This window comes from Notolepis coatsorum, assembly GCF_963971535.1.
Source record: "Notolepis coatsorum genome assembly, chromosome: 13".
Lineage (NCBI taxonomy): Eukaryota > Metazoa > Chordata > Actinopteri > Aulopiformes > Paralepididae > Notolepis > Notolepis coatsorum.
Window position 1 is genome coordinate 18986806 of NC_140177.1, and position 22609 is coordinate 19009414.

The 22609-nt window shown below is 43.6% G+C and overlaps 1 protein-coding gene across 1 annotated transcript in view; it reads left to right on the forward strand.

Annotated features, from left to right (window-relative positions):
* Positions 1-22609, forward strand: part of atp6v1h (ATPase H+ transporting V1 subunit H) — a 121897-nt gene that overhangs the window by 81248 nt on the left and 18040 nt on the right. Inside the window, exons 11-13 of the mRNA XM_084327963.1 lie at positions 2779-2904; positions 12558-12659; positions 16447-16560. Coding sequence (XP_084184089.1) covers positions 2779-2904; positions 12558-12659; positions 16447-16560 — 342 coding nt within the window. The remainder of the gene's footprint in view (positions 1-2778; positions 2905-12557; positions 12660-16446; positions 16561-22609) is intronic.

Here is a 22609-nt window from a genome sequence, read left to right on the forward strand (position 1 = left end):
CTGGGGAGAGCGTGCAGGACTTCAGGTACTCTATGTTCTCTAAATGGAGAGGCTGGGGGAGAGCGTGCAGGACCTCAGGTACTCTGTTCTCTAAATGGAGAGGCTGTGGGAGAGCGTGCAGGACCTCAGGTACTCTATGTTCTCTAAATGGAGAGGCTGGGGGAGAGCGTGCAGGACCTCAGGTACTCTATGTTCTCTAAATGGAGAGGCTGGGGAGAGCGTGCAGGACCTCAGGTACTCTGTTCTCTAAATGGAGAGGCTGGGGAGAGCGTGCAAGACCTCAGGTACTCTGTTCTCTGAATGGAGATGCTGGGGGAGAGCGTGCAAGACCTCAGGTACTCTGTTCTCTAAATGGAGAGGCTGTGGGAGAGCGTGCAGGACCTCAGGTACTCTGTAGTCTGTTCTCTAAATGGAGATGCTGGGGGAGAGCGTGCAGGACCTCAGGTACTCTGTTCTCTAAATGGAGAGGCTGTGGGAGAGCGTGCAGGACCTCAGGTACTCTGTTCTCTAAATGGAGAGGCTGTGGAGAGCGTGCAAGACCTCAGGTACTCTGTTCTCTAAATGGAGAGGCTGGGGGAGAGCGTGCAGGACCTCAGGTACTCTGTTCTCTAAATGGAGAGGCTGGGGGAGAGCGTGCAGGACCTCAGGTACTCTGTTCTCTAAATGGAGATGCTGGGGGAGAGCGTGCAGGACCTCAGGTACTCTGTTCTCTAAATGGAGATGCTGGGGGAGAGCGTGCAGGACCTCAGGTACTCTGTTCTCTAAATGGAGAGGCTGGGGGAGAGCGTGCAGGACCTCAGGTACTCTGTTCTCTAAATGGAGAGGCTGGGGAGAGCGTGCAAGACCTCAGGTACTCTGTTCTCTGAATGGAGATGCTGGGGGAGAGCGTGCAAGACCTCAGGTACTCTGTTCTCTAAATGGAGAGGCTGTGGGAGAGCGTGCAGGACCTCAGGTACTCTGTAGTCTGTTCTCTAAATGGAGATGCTGGGGGAGAGCGTGCAGGACCTCAGGTACTCTGTTCTCTAAATGGAGAGGCTGTGGGAGAGCGTGCAGGACCTCAGGTACTCTGTTCTCTAAATGGAGAGGCTGTGGAGAGCGTGCAAGACCGCAGGTACTCTGTTCTCTAAATGGAGAGGCTGGGGGAGAGCGTGCAGGACCTCAGGTACTCTGTTCTCTAAATGGAGAGGCTGGGGGAGAGCGTGCAGGACCTCAGGTACTCTGTTCTCTAAATGGAGATGCTGGGGGAGAGCGTGCAGGACCTCAGGTACTCTGTTCTCTAAATGGAGATGCTGGGGGAGAGCGTGCAGGACCTCAGGTACTCTGTTCTCTAAATGGAGAGGCTGGGGGAGAGCGTGCAAGACCTCAGGACCTCACTGCCGCAGTGGGTTTTATTTTTAGCGGTCGGCTTACTCCTTCCATAGTTACACATATTTGTAACTAGGGATGCTCGATATTGGCTTTTTTACCTATACCGATATTGTCCAACTCTTAATTTCCGATACCGATATCAACCGATACCGATATATGCAGGGTTTCCCCCCCCCAAAAAATTTAATAATTTCAGGTAATTAACATTACATATCTCTTGTTGTGGAATTAACACAACATTGTGCATACTTTTGACAATAAATAAAATCAGAATTTGTTCTTACTTGCTTGCCTGGGTAAATAAAGGTTATAGAAATGTAAAAAAAAAAGATTAAACCGATACCGATATTTTCCGATATCACATTTTAATGCCGATATCGGCCGATAATATCTGTAGGCCGATAATATCGGACATCCCTATTTGTAACCCATTTAACGTTATTAAGCTAACGTTAGCTAATCGTTATAGCAGCTAACGTCGGGACAGAAAGATAGCGGCTGTGACGTCGGTAAACAAGCCATCAAGCTCACGTTTGATTGGTTAGAATGGTCACTCGACTCACACAAGGCACGAGTGTACAAACTAGCGGATGTACAGAAAAGGGACGTTCGGGGAGGGGGGAGGAGGAGGGATTTCGAGCCCTCTGTTATGCATTTTACTCTGCCAATTGGCGACCCAATAAAAACTGGTCCGCGACCCATTTTGGGTCGCAACCCTAAGTTTGGGAAACGCTGCTATAGGTCATTTCATACAGTGAAGTCAAATGTGAAGTTTGCCCCAACACTGAACAGGACTAGCATAAATTGTGCACGGCTGCAAGTGTCAAAAGGTCAAGAGAGCCCTTTGAACATGTTCCTGTCAGAATGTAGCTCACCTTTGGAGCGATATTTAGTTGGTTGGTACCTACAGACTCCCATGTGACCTTTAAATGGTAAATGGTGCATTTACAGTATATAACAGCTTTTATCCAAAGCTCTGTGCCTCACCTTCACATTGCACAGCTGCTCGGAAGGTAGAGCAGTCGTCTGGTAATCCGGAGGTTCCCGGTTCGATTCCCGCTCCTCCCGGGCAGCGTGTCGAAGTGTCCTTGAGCAAGACACTTAACCCCTAATTGCTCCCGATGTGCAGGTTGGCACTTTGCATGGTTGCCTCCACTGTCAGTATGTGAATGTGTGAGTGAATGGGTAAAATGTGAGAGGAACAAATTGTAAAGCGCAGCCATTTACCATTTATTTATATATATATATATACGGTATATACAGCACTATTGTACATGCTATCATACAGAGTTATATGGGTAGACTATGGTATGAGGTAGGTCGTTGTGATTATTATGATTACAGTGATTACATGATTAGACTTCAGGGTTATGTTAAAGTTCTGATGTTCTCCTGTTCTCTCTCGACCAGCTCCTTTGATGAGTACAGCTCGGAGCTGAAGTCTGGCCGTCTGGAATGGAGCCCTGTGCACAAGTCTGAGAAGTTCTGGCGCGAGAACGCCGTCCGTCTGAACGAGAAGAACTACGAGCTCCTCAAGTAAGAGAGAGAGGAAGATATTTAGTTTGTTCTTTTTTTTTACCTCTTCCAAAACACTCGGACAGCTATTTGTCCTCACTCCAGGAAAATCTCATTTCAAACCTCTATTTCAACTCGTGAGACACAAGGTTTCCCTCATTTACAGCGACGATGAGCTTACAAAACAAGACATTGTTTATCAGCAATTTCATACATATAGCCACAATAAATAAGAATAAACAATAAGAAATCAGCTAAGGCAGTTACAAGTCCACACACAGTGGTCGGTGATCATACTTTTAAATGCAGCAAGAGAAGGAAGAACCTTCAGCTTCAGAGTCAGTCGGATGACATGCCAGGTGTTGGAAGCATCGAAGGAAAAAGCTGTTTTTCCTAGTTCAGAGCAAACTGGATACACAGCCCCCCTACGGACTACCCTCTAGTTGTCACGGTGCCAAAATTTTGGGCGGGATCCACAAAGGGTTTGCACGGCTTTTTCCGACGCAAAGCCGGTGCATATCACTCTGAAACTCACTTTGGTATCCACAGAGGACGCGCAACGGGTGAAATGAGGTGGCAACTGCGTTCCATCAGCATTGCGTCCGGTGCAATTATCGCGTATTTAAATGAGGTAATATGGGCGGAACATGTCCCCTTTCTATGCAAATGAGCCTCGTCCAGAAATGCTCCGAATCCACAAAGCCCGGCGCCAATTGCACCGAGCGGTTAATGCTACACACCTACCGTTTTCACAGACAATACGGAATAAACTAAATACATTTGGCATCTGGATCGTGACTTGGAGGTCCTGAGGGATGAGGTCCAAACTCATCTTGCCCAACTGAACAAGAACACGACACCTGCAGCCAAGCAACACATTTGCCATCTCCTATCCCAGTCTGAGTGCAGTTGGGATATCCAAATGTGGCCGTTTGTATTGGCAACGGAGGTGCAATGGCCTCAAGAGGACCAAGGCGAAGGTCTCATTCAAATGCCTCCCGCTAAACAGCTACGAGCAGACCGTGGAGCAAACTCTTGCTTCATTCCGGAGTCTATTTCCTCCCCTTCCTCTCCCTGGTTCCTCTCGGGGTGCTTCGGCGTGGTGCACACACACTCTCTCTGTCGCTCGCACACTCTCTCATTCACACTCACTTCCAAAAACCCTGCGCTTCCTAGATTAGGTACTATATAAAGTTCGATTGCATTCACACACCAACAGCAAACCGCACCATGCTTTGAAAGGGACGAGTCCCAACTTTAATTAACAGTATTATGGCGTTTATACAGTTTGTTTAAACAAGTGAACATCCTCCAAGCTCTCTCTCTCAACCTCTCTCAACGCTGTCAGTTGCACACTGCTCCGCCAGCCAACTGCCCTGGAGCAGATCAGGGGAAAACTCCACACATAATTGGCGTGTCTGCGCTGGTATCTCATCCGCGCAATGTCCTTAGTGGATAGTTTGCGAAGACGGAGCAGATACCGCGTGCAAACCCTGTGCAGTTAAGGGTGCAATTCCCACCGCGCAATCCATTCTTAGTGGATCCCGCCCTTTGACTTCGATACCGATACCAGCAGTATCACGATACCGCTTCTAAAACGATACCACGGTAAAAACCTAAAATATCAGGGAAAGTAATGGTATCTATCGGGGGGGGGGGGTGGTATTTATTTCTTAAATGTTTGCTCTCTAAAGCTTTCACAGCTGTGGTCATGGCACAGTTTGCCGGTGTCGTGTCCTCACGTTAAATGTCTCGCTGGCGTCTCTTCAACGATTCTCGGTGGTTCATTTCACTCACAGGTATATTTTAAATATAAAATATTTTGTGCTGTCAATAGATATAAATTTTTTTTTACTAATAAATCTCACAATTTTCTGTAATTAATCTAGATTAACAGGTTCAGCGCCAGAGGTCGCTATGGCCGTTGGCCCGTTGTGTGCCAGCGCTCTGTTAAATGGGGATAAGTTCTGGTGTTTGCAGTGCTAAACCTATATTAAATATTATAGCTATGGATCTAATAACGACGTCGATTGTCAGTGAGTTTCTTCCGGTCAACATGCAAAAAACAGATACTTTTTTTATCCATACATTTCCGTTTTAAACTGTGGTGAATATGAGTATAGTTTTAGAGTGATCCTGTGTAATCCCAGGAAACTCGCTTTACTGCATTTCCTTATAAATCGTGCCATTTTTCGCCTGGATCAAGAATCATTCTGAAATCAACGCTAGATTATCGGTATTATGTTTCATCATGCATGCACGAAAGGGGGGGGCTGGGGGGTTTCTATGCTTCGAGCGCCACCAACGGCATACATTACACAGTACATTACAGACACACGCTGCGATCGCGGGGAAGAAATCATTGGATCAACGCAAGATTGATATAGTCCTTACCTCGTCTATGATGTACTGCAAAAAGAATAATCCAATTATCTGATTGCCATTCCAAATATTGATCGCGGTCGTGTGTCCAACGTTATCCACCAACGTTATCCACCAAAACACATGAACCGAGTGAACTCGAGTGTCCCCAATCCATGTGTTATAAACGTTACTCATGCCCGAGAAAGAAAACCTGGACCGGACTTCTTAGATCAGCGTACAGCCCAAGCCAGAGGGTTTCCAATGATGTGCAATACCGGCCGCAAGGCGTTAGGCAGCGGTATTGGCCGTTTGCGATCTCAGAGCCATTCCCAATGATAACATCAGGCTGGATGGATGAATTATGAATGGATATAGCGAATAAAAGAAATACCGATTAAAACCCGGGTTTTCTCGGGTTTGACGCTCAAGCAATGGCGAGTTAATCCGATTTATCCCGGGTCTGGCGCTGAATGTGTTAATCTAGATAAAAAATCTAATTTTTCTACTTAAGACCGAAGCTTGTAACGGATATTTACTTGAGTAAAATCATGGAATTAATGTAGAATCAACACAAATAAAGTGTTTAGATTCAAAGACTATTTTAATAGCTTTCTTTGATCTTTGAATACATTTTCTCCTGTGAAATACAAATGTTCAAGACAACCATATTACACACTGATCCATATTTAATGACACCTCTCCTCTCTCCTCTTCTCTTCTCTCTCTCTCCCTCTCTCTCTCACCTCTCAACCCTGCTCCTCTCCTCTCTCTCAGAGACAGATGTGCTTTCGCTCTCAACAAACAACAAAACCATCAACATTGACTCAGCTATAATTATAAATAAATACAGGCAATACAATACAAATACAGGCAATACAAATTATAGTACAGTAGAAAAGTTAAAATAAGCAGTGTAAACAATATAACTAACTCTGAATATAAGCATATGAGCAAGTAGGCAGTGTAATCAAGGTACAGATCAGTTATATTATACATTACAATAAATATGGTTACAATAAACACTAGAATCTAAATATATACTATGAGTAAGTAAAGTATACAGTATACCAGGGCTCTACGCTAACCTTTTTCCCAAGGAGCACATGTGCTCCTAAATAAAAATAAAAATGTAGGAGCACACACAGAAATTTAGCAGCACACAAAGAAATTTAGGAGCACAGTGAAAAATGTTCAAGTAACAGTTTATTAACAAACTATTTATTACATGCATATTATACTGTGCATGTGCATACTAAGGGACAAACATCTGTGCAAATACCACATACCACCAAAATCACACATTGGCCCATGCCTACTAGACGCAAAGGATATCGGCTGTCAAACTGCTTTTGTATTTTGTAGTGTTGTAACTTGTCACAATACCAAAATGTTGACTTTGATACAGATACAGATAGGAAAGTTAATGGAATATTTTATTAGATGACAGAACATGGAAAATTCTTTATACAATTATTTAATTAATTATAATTTAAACGCTATTGAATAATAGTTCATTAATAGTTAATACAATTATTCTGTTACAGCTACTGAGTTATATACTATAGCTACTGTCCATCAATATCTTCCTTTTGAATGAAATAGGTTCAGGAGAGAGATGTAGAGAGAGGGAGAGAGAGCGAGACACACACACACACAGATATAGACAGAGAGAGACACAGATATTCTCAGCCCCCCCCCCCCTTCCCTCACTATGCCTCTGAGCGTTCCCAGTGATGGTTTACAGTAGTTAGCAGGTTAGCTTAGTTGGAGTTAGCAGATAACAGTACAGTACTCTTGATGAATTGAAAATGGGGGACCCTGATGTAAACTAGACGAAAGTCTTTCTGGTCTGCATCCCCTTAACAATTGTTTGTATTGAGCCGTACTGTATTGTACCCATTCTGCAATCTGTTAATAGAGTTTTCAATCAATCAATCAAGTTAAGGTTTTTAGCGCAACGTGGGTATACAGGAATGGCGAGGATGCAAAGCATGTTAGACCATTGGAACCGTTGCTCGCCCAGTTTTCGTTGAACATAGAAGCAGCGTGACTCGAGATGAGTTGTTACAGAGCTGGTCCACGCTGCTCCGTGTCTATTATGAAATGACAATTGCGCATTGACACGCCCACTACGCAAAACGATTACTCGCACACTGCTCCTAAATGATTTTTTTTGTTCGCACAAATCTATTTTTAGGGGCAAATGCAAGTGAAATGGTCTCACTCTAGAGCCCTGTATACACAGGTGCAGTATACATATTAGACAATGATGCGTCTGTTTCTTGTTGGCCCCAAGCTTTTACTGGGAATTTGTTGTTATTATTTAATTGTTTAATAAAAAAAATTATTAAAGGGGACGTGTACTGCTATTCCTAGCACTATTTGGGCAACTTTACACAATTCCTGTGAGTGTATTGAAGACATCTGTACGTTTTTTTTTTTTTTTTTAAATGCATTGTTTTATATTTCTAATCAAGTACTCAAAACCATCATTTTTCAGCTTCAAGATTTCAGGCTGTTATGGCCTGGCTCCGCCCATAAGCACTTTGAGTGACAGTCAGCCCACACAGTCTGCGACTGGTAGACAGAGAGAGATAGAGAGAGAGAGAGAGAGAGAGAGAGAGAGAGAGAGAGAGAGAGAGGGAGGGGGTGGGAGGGAGAGAGAGAGAGAGAGGCCGTTCTTTTTTTTCTCTGCCTCTCGCGCCAGCTTGTGGCGGGGGGGCCCTCCCTTCCTCCCTCTCTTCCTTTTTTTCATTCTATCACTCTCCCGTTCGGAGGTGTGTGTGGCGCGGCATGTCCCCCCCCCCCCAAGTGCTCCTGAATGCTCTATCTCTCTCTCTCTCTCCCTCCAGAGTGCACGCAGAGTATGAGGAAGTGGTTTCCACTCGCTGTGTACAGTCAGTCTATGTAGATTGTGGGCGGGCATTAGCTACAACCACAGAGCCAATCACATCACTGTCTGCTACCCAGAGCCTGAGTAACGTCATTCAGGCCTTCAAATCAGGATGGCCTAATTTACTGGAGAAGGAAATGATCTGAGCTGAATCAGAGCAATCCGCCAATATGGTATTTAGACACTAAAACACATTGATAAACTAAAACTCCTATTACTATAATACAATGCTAGAGACTGAAAAATGACATTTATAGTACATGTCCCCTTTAACACATTGTGGCGCTGCGCCCCTATACCATTGTTTAGGGAAAAGCCCTGCGATTTGAAGGTCTTGACTGATGGTCTAGTGCAGGGGTTCCCAAACTTTTCAGGCCGGGACCCAGAAAATAAGGCGTCAGAGAGCCGCGGCCTCGTCAGGCTTTTCTTTTCTTATTTTTTTTTGCCAGGCGATCGATTTTTTAAGCCAAATATCACTTCAATCCTATTAAGTTAGTTCAAGTTAGTTATTCATTTATATGTGCTATTTATGAGAGGGCTAACTTGTTGCAAAATAATAATGATAATAATAATAGCCTCATTAACACTTTGATCGCCAGGCTTAAATTCATAATTTACCATCCTTCGCCAGCCCTATTTAATATGGAGAAGTTCCCCTTCTTTGCAGGGCTATAACTTTTTAAATTGTATTGCTAAATTGACATTACTATGGCCCATTCAACGTCCTATATCTATTGTTCAGGGTGTAGCAACGTTATACTTTTTCATTCACATATTCATACTAAAATACGGTCTAAAGTATAAGTATGTTTTTATTGTTTTCTGCAGCTTTCTCCAGAATGTGATTTATAGCCCTAAATGCATTATATTGATAATGAAATACAGTTTGATAGGAATCTGCGCGAGATAAAAAATTTCAAATGGACGTGCTTCTAGAAGTTACTAAGTGTGATCTGATGTTGACCGGATGGGGGGGGGGGGGGGGGGGTCGTTTATAATTCCGTGGCCAACGTTATATGATTCATCTAGTGTGGGTGATATGATCATTAGAGCAGTTAGTATCGAACACGTTGAAAAATAACGCTGAATCTTACCGTAGCTTCCTCGGGCCGTTGGGCGATGAGCGTGGAACAGAATTTTTCCTATTATGGGATGTAGAAATATGCTATCCATTTCCAGGTTGTATAATAGTATATACGTCCAAATCATGTTGTTTATCGAGTTATTTGCAACCGATCGATGTCCAGTGTATCAAGATGGAGTCCTGCTAACGATAGTGAGTGCCCGGACGAAATATGGGAGAGCACCACATCCGGCGCATCACTTCCTGTTTGGCCGATCCACCGATCGGCCACCAGATGGCGCTCTTGAACCGTTGGAGAGTTGAGAGGGGCTCAACAGTAGATCTCAGGTCTCCGGGGGAGAAATATGATTTCGATCACAGATTTTTGAAATATTGATATCAAAGACGTGGTACGGCGTCTTTGGCAGAATGAGCATGGCGGGGAAAGACGTCCTACGGCGTTTTTGGCGATTAAAGTGTTAAAATACTATTGTTGCTTCGGTTGTTTTCAGCGTTTTATGTGCATAATCTGTTATTTAGTTTGAAATGTTCGTTGAAATAAGTAGATTTTTCGTTTTTGTTTACCGGTATTTATTAAGTTAATATAAAACCATATAGTCACATTTTAGAATACAATAGAATAGAATTTTAGAATACAACTAGAAACACTGTCCTGGCCTGCTTCTAAGTTCAGTGGCCTGCTCGCGGCCCACCTTTGGGTCGTGACCCCGACTTTGGGAACCACTGGTCTAGTGAACAGGTGCTCTGGACACAACTTCCCCCACCCAGACAGCAACAGCGCACATTAAAATATTCATCACGCTTAAATTGACATTAACATACCCTCCCCGAAAGATTAACATCAACATCTTGCCGGTATCGTGACGGCGACTTTAAGAGGCATTTAAGAATGAAGATGGAAGGCTGTGTCCCTGAGGAAGCTCTCTTGAACTTTTTAGTGCTTTTCTATGAGGAGGTCATGTGACAGGATGCTCTCCTGGTGAACGTCTGTGTGGAGGTTTTTCTCTAAGGTCTCTGTTCACACCTCCTCCTCCTTCCTTTCCTCTCCCCTCACATCCTACCTTTTGTCTCACCTCGTCTTCCTCACCTCCACGACCCAAGCTACCTTTTGTTGTTCACCCCACAACCCCCTTCCCCCCAAAAGCTTAACCCTTATGCCTCCTCAGCAAGGATTTTGTGTATTTAGCCTTTTTTTGGGTGTGTGTGTACAACGGTGGCTATGTTGATAATTATGTCATGAAATTGGGTCCGTTTGCTTAATTTCCATATATTTCCATGATTTGAGAAGATTACATTTTGAAGACCTCTAAAAGAAAAGTTACCCATTTGACAGGAAAAAACGTCCCTAGTGGTTTATTTCATGCCATTAGGGGTTAGGGTTACCCTAACCCTAAAGCCTAACCCTAACCCTAACCCAAACGGGAATATAAGGGGTTACAATTCGGAAATCTTTGGAATCTTTGATAGATATGTTGAGTTAGGTTCATAGTGGTATTCATAAAAAAAAGAATTGGAACGAAATATTACAAATTACGTTTTTTATGACCTTGAACGTGGTGCAATCTTTTCATGCACTGATGTGCCAACTCTGTCAGTTACCTAACAAGGCAGAAGGGTTAAAGGAACACTGCCAACTTTTTGAGAAATTAGATTATTTGCCATCTACCCTGGAGTTAGACAAGCAGATACAGACCCTTTTCTTCTCTGTGCATGCATTAGGCTTAGCTTATGGAAAACAGCCGTATCGCCTGGGCGCAGTGATTTCATCACCTCTAAAGCCCTGTTGTTTTTTCAAAAACAGTGCTTTTGACGTGATATCACTGCGCCCAGGCAGCAGTGGTTTGGCAAAAAATTATTTTGAGTATCTGCTTAGAAAACGAAAATGTCAAATTATTATAAAAAAAAATCTTCACATGGTAAATACACAGGTCACAACATGTTTACAGGAACGTTTTGGAGAGTTGTATTTCGTGACTGTTGGGAACTAGGCTACATTGGCACACCTACTTCCAGTGAATGACGCTAAGCTACTGTTGAGGCTGTTCACTAAGCCTAATGCATGCACAGAGAAGAAAAGGGTATGAAAAGGGTAGATGGCAAATAAGCTAGTTGGCATGTTCCATTAACACATTCGCCGCCAATCACGTTGTACAGCGTTATTGCCGGCCATGCGTTGTCTGCCAAACCACGCTGTACAGCGATATTGAGATCAATATTTCATTTTTTCGCCATGGCATTCATAATTCATATATACACCTCCGGCGCTGCAGCTGGACCCTACGGCTAAAAAAAACGACGGCTCAATACCGCCGCCTGGTGGATGGTCGGGCGAGTTACACTGGTAAACAGGATATGGGGGCTGTGCGTCGATTAAAATCATCCGGCCGTCAGATATCGTTTATTGCGACATACAAACCGGAAATGGACCTAGGCGATCGACGTCCTATACCTGGGATCTTTCACCGCCAGTCTCATTGATGCGCGGTAAGAGGACGCTGACGCTATTTTCAGCCCAATTGTTTATTCTTTTCACTGCAAACCGATCTGATCAATATATCACCCATACTACATAAAGCATTTACTGACGATCACGGAATTATAAACGACCCCCCCCCCCCCTTCATCCGCGCATGAAGTTGAATTTGAAGTTGAATACAGTTGAATTTTGTAATATAGCGTGTATCGGGAATAAATGGCAGTTGATAATCTATATGCGTTTATGCCTATAACTCACGTTCTATGAATTACTGCAGAAAACGATAAAAACATACTTATATTCTAGAAGGTATTTTTGGAAGAATCTATGAATGAAAAAGTATAACGTTCCTACATCCTGAACGATAGATAATCGATGTTGAATGGGCCATAGTAATGTCAATTTAGCAATACAATTTAAAAAGGTATAGCCCTGCAAAGAAGGTGAACATCTCCATAGGCTTAGAGTGGTGGCAGTGAGGCTACATTGATGGATATAACCGTGGCAGGGAATGTGTTAAGAAGCTCTCAAAACTGAGAGGGGACTTGACTTCTCCTGGCCAGAGAGACGAGGCCTCCATCCCACTCCTAAACCTCCATTTGTATTTGATTGGCAACTTTAACAATAAATCTGTATCGACCGTGATGGATAATTGACTTGGATGGATACAATTGATAATCTGGTTCTCTCTCTCTCTCTCTCTCTCTCTCTCTCTCTCTCTCTCTCTCTCTCTCTCTCTGTCTCTGTCTCTGTCTCTGTCTCTGTCTCTGTCTCTGTCTCTCTCTGTCTCTCTCTGTCTCTCTCTGTCTCTCTCTGTCTCTCTCTGTCTCTCTCTCTCTCTCTCCTCTCTCTCTCAGGATCCTGACCAGGCTGCTGGAGGTGTCTGATGACCCCCAGGTCATCGCGGTGGCGGCGCATGACGTCGGGGAGTACGTGCGACACTACCCGCGTGGCAAACGGTAAAATCCATGTGACTTGTGTGTGTGTCTGTGTGTCTGTGACCTCGCTGGCGCACCTGAACCGAAGCCGACTTGATTGCCCGTATATACCTCGGTGACTCGCTACTCCCCGTGCACTCGTTCAATCGGAAACCGCCCTGGAAATAAGATGGCGTTTCCAGACGGGTCGCAGGGCAGCCGTGCGGAACACCCAGAATTACCCAAATCAGTGCTGCCCCTGCTGTTCAGCTGGAGGAGCTGAACCGTGTCTCGCTAGATCTCGTTTACTGAAAAGGTGAACGATGCACACAGCTCATCTACAGTGGCCGGTTTCTATTCACTCCAGTGCGTGTGCGTGCGTGTGTGTGTGTGTGTGTACACTAGGGCTGACCCCTATTAGTCGATTAGTCGACTAATCGGTCGAAAGGAGCCGTAGTCGACTGGCAAACCTCTTAGTCGAATATATATAAAAAAAAAATAAAAAAAATTTATAAATTTGTTTTATCATTCTTTCCAAAAGAAAAGAGGCCTAGAAGCGTGGCTAACGCTAATGGCACGCATACTAGAGGCTAACTGCCTACGAAAACAGGCACAGAGGCACTGAAAGAGGATTTCACCCATCTAACGAACACACTAGACTAGACAAATATCAAGATCAGTGGACCAATTGCATGCTTTTGCAGAGGACAAGAAGCCATCAGTCGACTCCTTCAGACATTAAGCACCCCCCACAGCCCAAATGGAATGATACAAAAATATATATATATATATTTGTTTAGACTACCAATAGTCGACTAACTGCATATTTTGGACAATCATAGTCGACCATCCAAATCCTTGGTCGGGGACAGCCCTAGTGTACACACACCTGTGCATGCCGTAGCCTAGACAATGTGTGAGAAGCTCTGTTTGCTTGTCCTCAGAGCCTCTCGTTGTCCCTCCCTGCCCCCAGGGAAATAAGAGCGATTGTTTTCTGCCAGACCTGTTGCCTCTCCAGCCTCTAATCCCCCTGGTCAACTGTCATCTCCAGCAGGCACCTTCATCCTTCCTCTATACCCCCCCCCCCCCCCCCCCCCCCCCAACACCACCACTCATCAGACTTCATCCTCCTTGTAAAAATAATTATTAGTTTAGGCGAATATCGTTTTGTCTCAAAGAAAATGTTCTCCCTTGTTTTACCGGCACATACACTCTGTAGTGTATTGAGAGGGGACCATATTAACTTTTACACCACTGAACGGCATTCTGAGTACAGCTCGCTAGCTAGCCAAGGAGCATACCAGTATGTTAACAGCTGGGAGAACAGATGAAGAAGATGAAGAAAGAGAGACCGGAGATATTACATGGTAGCAACTTCTTGTACGTTTGCCATGTTGTTTCACTAAGCTCACACATTTCAAGCATCAGTGATGTAAATAACTGATGTACAGCCCCCCCACCCACCCAACCCCACCCCACCTACCCAACCTCCTCCAATGTACAGTTTCTACGTCAAATGTATATACACTCTTTTTCTGGACACTTTGTATCGCAAACAGTACTGTATTTGCAAATCTGGTATGTCATAAATGTATAGATGTAGCAGTACTGTCTATCTGTATGTCGTGTGTGTCATATATGTTATGATGAATTGAAAATGGGGGACCCTGATGTAAACAAGACGAAAGTCTTTCTCTGGTCTGCATCCCCTTAACAATTGTATGTATTGAGCTGTACTGTACTGTACCCATTTTGCAATCTGTTAATAAACTTTTCAATCAATCAATCAATCAATCAGCTAAATTGAATGATGTGTACATATATAAACCGCACTGGACTATAAGCCGCAGGTGTTTTAATGTTTAATTACAGTCTTCCCTAGGGATGCACCGATATGAAAATTTGCCACCGATACTGATACCGATTGTTCAACTAACACAATCGGCCGATACCGATATTTGTGGCAATTATTTTTTTTATATATATTTTTTTGTTTGTAATATATATATATTTTTTTATGAAACTACTGTATATTTGTGTTACAAATTGTGCTCACCGATATGAACATAGGCCTCTTTACTTACTTAAAAAAAGGAAACATCAAGAAATAGCACTATCTCTCGCCCAGTATGGTCTGCAGCTAGATACTAGTTCTCCCAGTATGGTCTACCGGGCTGCAGCTGGATACTATTGTCTCAACCAGAGCTCTCAACCAATGAAATTTTGATTGACAGTCGATTCTGCCAATTACGTCACACACCGCTTGCACCCGCCTCTGCTGTTACCACCAATCAGCAAGCGCGTATACATTTTTTACTTCCGCTTTTGTCCGCCATTGATTTTGACGAGAGCTGAGCTCTACAACAACAACAACGTTGGATCCCCGCGGCGGCGCGGCCGACGTTTAGATTTGAGCTCCGCAGGATGACTAAACGAGGCATAATGATTTTACTGCAACGAATGTTATAATAAAACAAAGCCTTTCTATACATGTGTCTGATTGAAAACTTTATTAACAGATTGCAGAATGGGTAAAACTCAGGGCTCTATGAGCATCGGAAGGAACTGAGCTAGTATGAAAGAGTAATGCTTGCTACGTTCGGGTAAATAATATGCTGATGTTATTGAACGTGTAACACTAACTATATAACGTTAATGCCACAAAACGAATGCATTTGTTAATCATAAGTAGTAACTTTGATGCAGTAGCTTGTGTGTGTGTGGGCCGGGAGCGGCGTTGTGCAGGTCGCGACGCGGCTGAACTTTTTTTTGCCTTTTGACGCGACACAAATTGATGGATATTTATCGGCTACTGCCATCGGCACTAGGGATGCCCCGATCGATCGGCCACCGATCGTTATCGGCCGATATTCAGTATAAATATGCGATCGGTGATCGGTGATAATGTTTTATTTTCACCGATCGTCAAACCCGATCTCAGTCGCTGTCGCTGAGTTCTGTCTCAGACACCGGTGGTGCGGCTTCTGCTCTCGAGTCCAGCCCCTCCCGCACGCATGTAAACACGGGTCTAGTCTAGTGAGACACGGGAGGACGGCGTGTGTCTCCCTGAGCTAACGTTAGCTTAGCTACCGTTACAAAATGACCCAGTCAACTATTCACTTTTAGTTTAATACATGATGAGGCATTGTCTAACCGAACGGTATCTAGCCGGCCAGCTACCGATAGCTCCTGACATCAACAAACGCTCTAGCAAGTATAGTAGGTAGGTATGATACCTGTTAGCTGTTAGCTGTTAGCTCACGTTAGCGCAAGTTAGTTCACTGTTAAAAACGAAATGTCCCATTGAACTAAATAATTCACTGAGGCGTTGTATTAACGTTATATATCCGGCTAGCAGTAGCTATAGTTAGCTCCTGATATCAATGTCTTATAACACTGATTCGATGCGTATTCGAGCTGAGGGCTTGCTGAGCACAGTTAAGTAACGTTATACCAATAGGGTCCAGGTGCAGCGCCGGAGAATCCTAATAAATTTTAATTTCTTTTAATCAAAAACGATCGGTATCGGCCGATATGGCTCACGACGATCGGTGATCGGTATCGGTGGCAAAAAACGTGATCGGGGCATCCCTAATCGGCACATTCGAGCTTATTCGGGGGTATTTTTAGCGTGGTATAGCGCACAAACGAAGGTATGTAGAAATAAACAGTTTTGTCCCTGTTGGAGTATAAATAGTGCCCGTCAAATGATATATATAAAATTAATTACTTAAACAAAAATATTAATAAAAATTTTTATTAATAAAACAAAAAAAGGAATGACTAACTTTTTCTGCGTGACTGAATGTCTCTGTCTCTTTCCTCTCAGAGTGATCGAGCAGCTGGGCGGGAAGCAGCTTGTGATGAACCACATGCACCACGAGGACCAGCTGGTCCGTTACAACGCCCTGCTGGCCGTGCAGAAGCTCATGGTCCACAACTGGTACGTTGTCATGACGTGTGTTAGAACCCAGAGATGTCCCTGTTCTAACAACTTACAAACAAAAAGTCAGCCATCAGGATGCTCAATGCGGACTCTATGCAACACTAACTCACCCATTCTACACTCATTGTATACAACATCCACATGCACACACTCACTTTAAACATTCACCTTTAACATTAACTTTAGACACTCTGTACATCATATATATTTGCACTAACTCTTCTACCAAATTTTTGCATTGCATTTAGTTTTTGCATTTTGTAATTTCTTTGTATTGTATATAGTGTTTGGTCTTTCTTCTTTTACTTTTTACTGTATGAAGCTCAATCTCAGGAAGCTCATACAGAACCAATCATTTCACTGTAATGTATTATATGTGACAAATAGTAGTAATGTGATAACAGTAGTAGTAGTAGTGAACAGTAGTGAGTGGCAGGATTCAATCAGACAATAGTAATAGTGATGATGGTATACAGGGTCCAAACCGTAGTAACACACTGTAGTAATGTGATAACAGTAGTAGTGAACAGTAGTGAGTGTCAGAATTCAATCAGACAGTAGTAATAGTGATAATGTTACACACACACATAGTAACGCACTGAACCAGAGTCGGTCCTAACAGTTCTCAAGTTCACCCGCCGTTAGCTCTCCAGCAGTCCGGCAGCAGTTTTGCCTTCTGGTTCACCTGGAAACGCACAACCGAAGGGCGACAATGGAAAAATGTTGAGTGTCTGGAACACGCGTTCTGAGAAATGTGCGAACGGGCGATACGTTTCATGTACAGTAGCGCTTCCCGTCTAAATGGTTTGGGACTAGGTGTTCACTGAAGTGTGGGGAGATGTTTTTTTGTTCCGTTTATTGATTCAAGATAAAAAAGGGGTGAAGGCGGAGAGACCGGCCTCCTCCTGACAAAGAGAGGTTTTAATGCCCATTGAGCAACAAAAGGTCCTCTATCAGGACTCCAGAGCCGGAGTCAATTAGGGCAACTGTCCCCCCCCCCCTCAAACAAGGTAGAAGATTAGTAACCCATAAATGTAGCTCGGAACACCGTGAGATGACGGCACCCAGGCTTCAGTCACTGAACTCTACCGTCTGTGTGAGACAGGCGTCTGTGTGAGACAGGCGTCTGTGTGGGATACTATCACATTGTTTATTTCATCCAATATCATCACCTTCTTAACTCATTGACTGCCACGCTGTTTTTCCATCTTTACTCCCGCCTGACCATTTTCATGATGTTTGCGGACCCATCGTATATTCTATATTATAGCTATGGAGACAATAGTACAGTATGGCTCATTTGACGGGCACTATTTATACTCCAACAGGGACACAACTGTTTATTTCTACATACCTTCGTTTGTGCGCTATACCACGCTAAAAATACCCCCGTTTCACAATAATCCAGGCTGGTTTTCTAGATTGTGAGATATATTGTTTTGTGTGCATATGCTCAAATCTCGCGGCTGCTCGCCTGAAACCTATATTATTGCCAGGTCAAAGGTAAACACGACCATATCGCTGCTGGTGGGACAAAACCTCCTAACTCTTTTTTTTATCAACTCAGTAGATCATCCTCCATGTGTGTGTGGTTTTACAAAGTCTACACAATGGGAAAGCATTAAACCAATCATCTGTCTAAACCTCGTAACTCTATTCGCCCTCAAATCTGTGTTCATTTTTTTCATCTGCTGAAAAGTTGCGTTTTTGGAGTTATGAGGTTGTGTCCCTCCAGCAGCGATATGTTTCTTCACAAAGCCACGCTGCGATCATTACAAAAGCATGTTTTATGATGGGGTTCGGTAAGGCTACTATTGTGTGCTCGTGCCAGACTATACCACAGAGCCGAATAGGTTTCCTCATCGGTCGGTTTGACTATAGTATTTTTTAGGGGTGGGAATAACAATATGATACGATATGGATTCTTTGGACAACGATACAATATTTGCCGATATCACAAAGTCTACCACGATTCGATTCAGGTGCCTGCGATCGATATGAGACGATATTATATAGGTCTACCACCACAGAGCCAGTGGGATCGAATCCGGCTGTGGTGCCTCCGGCTTGGCCGACCGTCCATACTAACACAATTGGCAGTGTTAGCGGGTGGGAAGCCGGCGTGGGTGGGTCCTGGTCGTTGTAAACAGCGACTCCTACAGTTCGGTCGGGGCGCCTGCACAGCAAGGGAAGGATCTGGGGGAGGTAGGTAGTGTGATCCTTCCACACGTTACACTCTCCCAGTGAGAGTCCGCGCTGCCAGGTGAAAAGAAGCGGTGGGCTGGGTACACATGTGTCTGAGGAAGCATGTGATAGTCTCCGCCCTCCCAGACCGACGGTAGGGGGCAGAGTGCGCAACGACCAGGGAGGGGATTGGGAATTGGCATAACGACTAACATTGGGATGGGAGAAAAACGGAAAAAGAAGGGGAAAAAAGGCAGCGGAAATATCATGACATTTTTATTTTTGAGCTCTTCCAGACATTTAAATGAAAAACAATCTATTGTTTATAATACAAATAGACCTCCTGTTCACTGTAAAGTGCCACGTTTTGATATATTGAGCTTTAAACTTTTTTTTGAACTCACAACACGCAACCTAAAACCCCTTCCTCTCCCAAACCGTTCTTGGTACAATTGTTTTATGTTGCATGATGATCATGAATACATTTATTAAGTATTGTATTTTTTATGTTTAAATATCAACATTATCTGTCCATCCTCAGTACATTTACTATCAATATAATCAGTGATGCCGGTAACGCGTTACTTAGTATTATTGTAATCTGATTACTTTCCCCCGAAAATAGTAATCTAACGCGTTAATCTTTAAAAGCCAGTAATCTGATTGCAGTTACTTGTCCAAGTGGCTGTGCATTACTATTTCGTTACTATCTCATCATAAATTCATAATGCAGGCGGAATGCAGTATTTTATTTCGTTTTCGACAGTCAAAAATACATTTTGAGCTGTTTTTCTTTTGGGAGTGACGTAGTGTGGCAGTGAAAGGGTTACACAATAATGTGTCCCGCGGGCCGCGGCGTGACTGGACACTCTGTCTGTGAGTGACTCTGCTTTGGTACAATCACATTCCCCATCCACAGTCTGCGAATCAGAGGCAGAGTAGGGCGGGTCTTCACAGCACGTCATGTGACATATGCGCCAATCGTGTGACAGCAGGGCTCCGTCGTCGGAGAATTCCACCCCAAAACGCTTGGCAAAATTAAAAGTGAGTTTCTGTTCAGACTTCCATCCCAAAACGCTCGTCAGTCACTACTTCACGTTCATATGCGGAGGAAACAAAATACTGTCTACCGCTAAAAACAGCACATCCAATTGCATTGAAAGCATCTGGAATCACAACACTAGCCGACGCTTCGACTAGTAGGTACAGGAGGACTCGGAGGCCAGCCAAACAGCAAAAGAGAGAGATTGTTTCTTTCCCTTTTGATTAATGTATATTTGATGGTGGCAGAGCAAAAGCTCTTATTTGCCAGATTTACAGTTAATTTACATGTTAAAGAGAGACTGATTGTATGTTTATAGAGAGACATTTATAAAAACAATTTAATAGTTACAGTTGATATAATTGAATAGTTCAGCCTGCATTTGTTAGATGTGAATGGATACACTGGTTTTGTAAAACCACTGGCTGGCTGCTCTAATGCTGTGAGCATCATAGACTGTTGCTTTACCATACTTGATGGTACAGAAGCTGAAGCACTAGTTTAACAATTTACGTTATGTGCAGAGAAACAAGTTAAAAACAATTTATGCACTTTCAATAAAGCGTTTAAAAAAAACGGTTGGGGGAACGACGACGACTTCGTAACCTAGTTACTTTCAAAGTAACTAAGTTACTCTGATAATCAAGTAATCAGTAAAGTAACTTGGATTACTTTTTAAAGGAGTAATCAATAATCAGTAATCGGATTACTTTTACAAGTAATCTGTGGCATCACTGAATATAATATAGTAGTTTGACTTCATCTGGTCTTTCCAAACGCACACGCACACACAAACAGAAAGGGATAATGCCTGACCCGTTGCGGAATAAAACAGCAGGGACTTGTTTTGGGTCGCAAAATAGGCACACTATGTAGCCTTGCTCTGTTGTAATATCCGCGTTTCAGACGCTACTGCTGTGCTGGACCGATACGACTCTCCACGGGATTTTCAAAATAAGAGTATCGCAATATGAATGGATCTTTTTACGTTGCAGATTTACCAGAAGTGCTGAGTCTTCTTCTTCATAATATCCAATAGTTCGCTCTAGGCGATCGCCATTGTTGAACGTTAGTTGGCTGTAGTTTGGTCACTGCTGCTCTCTCCCTAGTGCTTTGGTTGCTCTCGCTGCGGCGTGGGGCGGCCCCACACTAAACTGGCCCATGCAATTCAAAAGGTAGGCGATACTGCCACCTGTCGGGATTCGATCGTCTTTGCAATTATAACGTAGCCAGAGGTCCCAGGCACACTCACAAAGTCCAGCGCGAGTGTTTAGAATAATAATCCAAAAAAGGAAAAATGAATGAAAAACGAGATATCTCGTTATTGGCGCTCAAGCGTTGGCTGTCAGAAACAAGATCTTGTTTTTGGTGCTCAATGAGTTAAAATAATGGCTTATGTCGTATTTTCAAGTTTTGAGAAAAACTGAACCAAATAGAATGTAGGATATTCAATAATCATTTCACAACAACTGGGTAGGAACAGCGTGATATTTTCAATTAAGGATGTAGGCAGTTTTACCAGCATCATGAAGAGATGACTCATCATGACAAAAACACAATTTTCCTCAAAAAGTTACTTAAGGCATTATTTATAAGAAGGTCATGATATGAATATTACTTGTATAAAGATTAGGCTAATGACACGTTGTTTTCAGTCCCACTCAGACTCTTGTCTGACTCTCTGTACAGCGAGCTGCTGTGTGTAATAATAATAATATATTCAATTCATAGGGGCGCTTTATATTTGTGGAACAAATCTCAAGGCGCTACAGTGTACATAAAACATAAAAACTAGTAAGAGAGTAAAAAGAACATAAAATAAGTAGGGCTAAAACGAGTAAAGGAGTAAAAGAACATCAAATAAGTAGGGCTTAAACTAGTAAAAGAACATAAAATAGGAAGGGCTAAAAGAGTAAAAGAACATCAGATAAGTAGGGCTTAAACTAGTAAAAGAACATAAAATGGCTGGCTGGCTGAGCAACAGGAGAATACAGTGCTGACACACAGGCAGACTGCAGACACACAGGCAGACTGCAGACACACAGGCAGACTGCAGACACACAGGCTCCGCTACCTTGGTCACTTTGGGCCGTTCAGGAATGATTTCCTCCAGACATAATGACCAGACTGCGATGTGGTTCACTTCATCTCGTAATGAGCCTCCTACCTCCGCCACTCAGTATGCCTCTGACACCGTCTTCACCACGCAGTCTGGCTCTGACACGTCTTCGGTTTCAGCTCATGCCACACTCTCTGTGCTCTGTGATGGTGATCAGCGAATGTGACTGACGCGGCGCCAACGGCAACCAGATAAACAATCGACGTAGACCTGACCTGCCTTTTATCAGTCGAGATGTGTAGCCACAGTGCAGGGATTAAGCGCTCCGTCTTGAGACAGATTTCCGTCAATTTGATTCAGAGTCGTGACGGATTTTCGGTCAATTGGTTACCTGGTATAATATGATTTGTAGACTGGGAACAACATAAGCACCCACCAAGCGCCAATGACGGGCAGGTTTTAGGTTTGGCGAGTGACAATGAGAGGTCTGTCCGCCACATGGCTGGTAACAAAATAGTCATGTAAAATAATTAGAACTGTGGTGTGTTTTGGTCTTACGACAGTTGCCTTTATTGCAGCCCCAATCTCTCCTCGCGTGTCAATCTCTCCTTGTTTACCGACGTCACATCCACCACCTGCTTGCACTGTAACGTTACGCACGCCTGCTATACCGATTAGCTACCCCCCCCCCCCCTCACAGTAAGCTGTGGTGTTCCACAAGGAAGCATACTAGGTCCGCTACTGTTCCTAATTCATGCAAA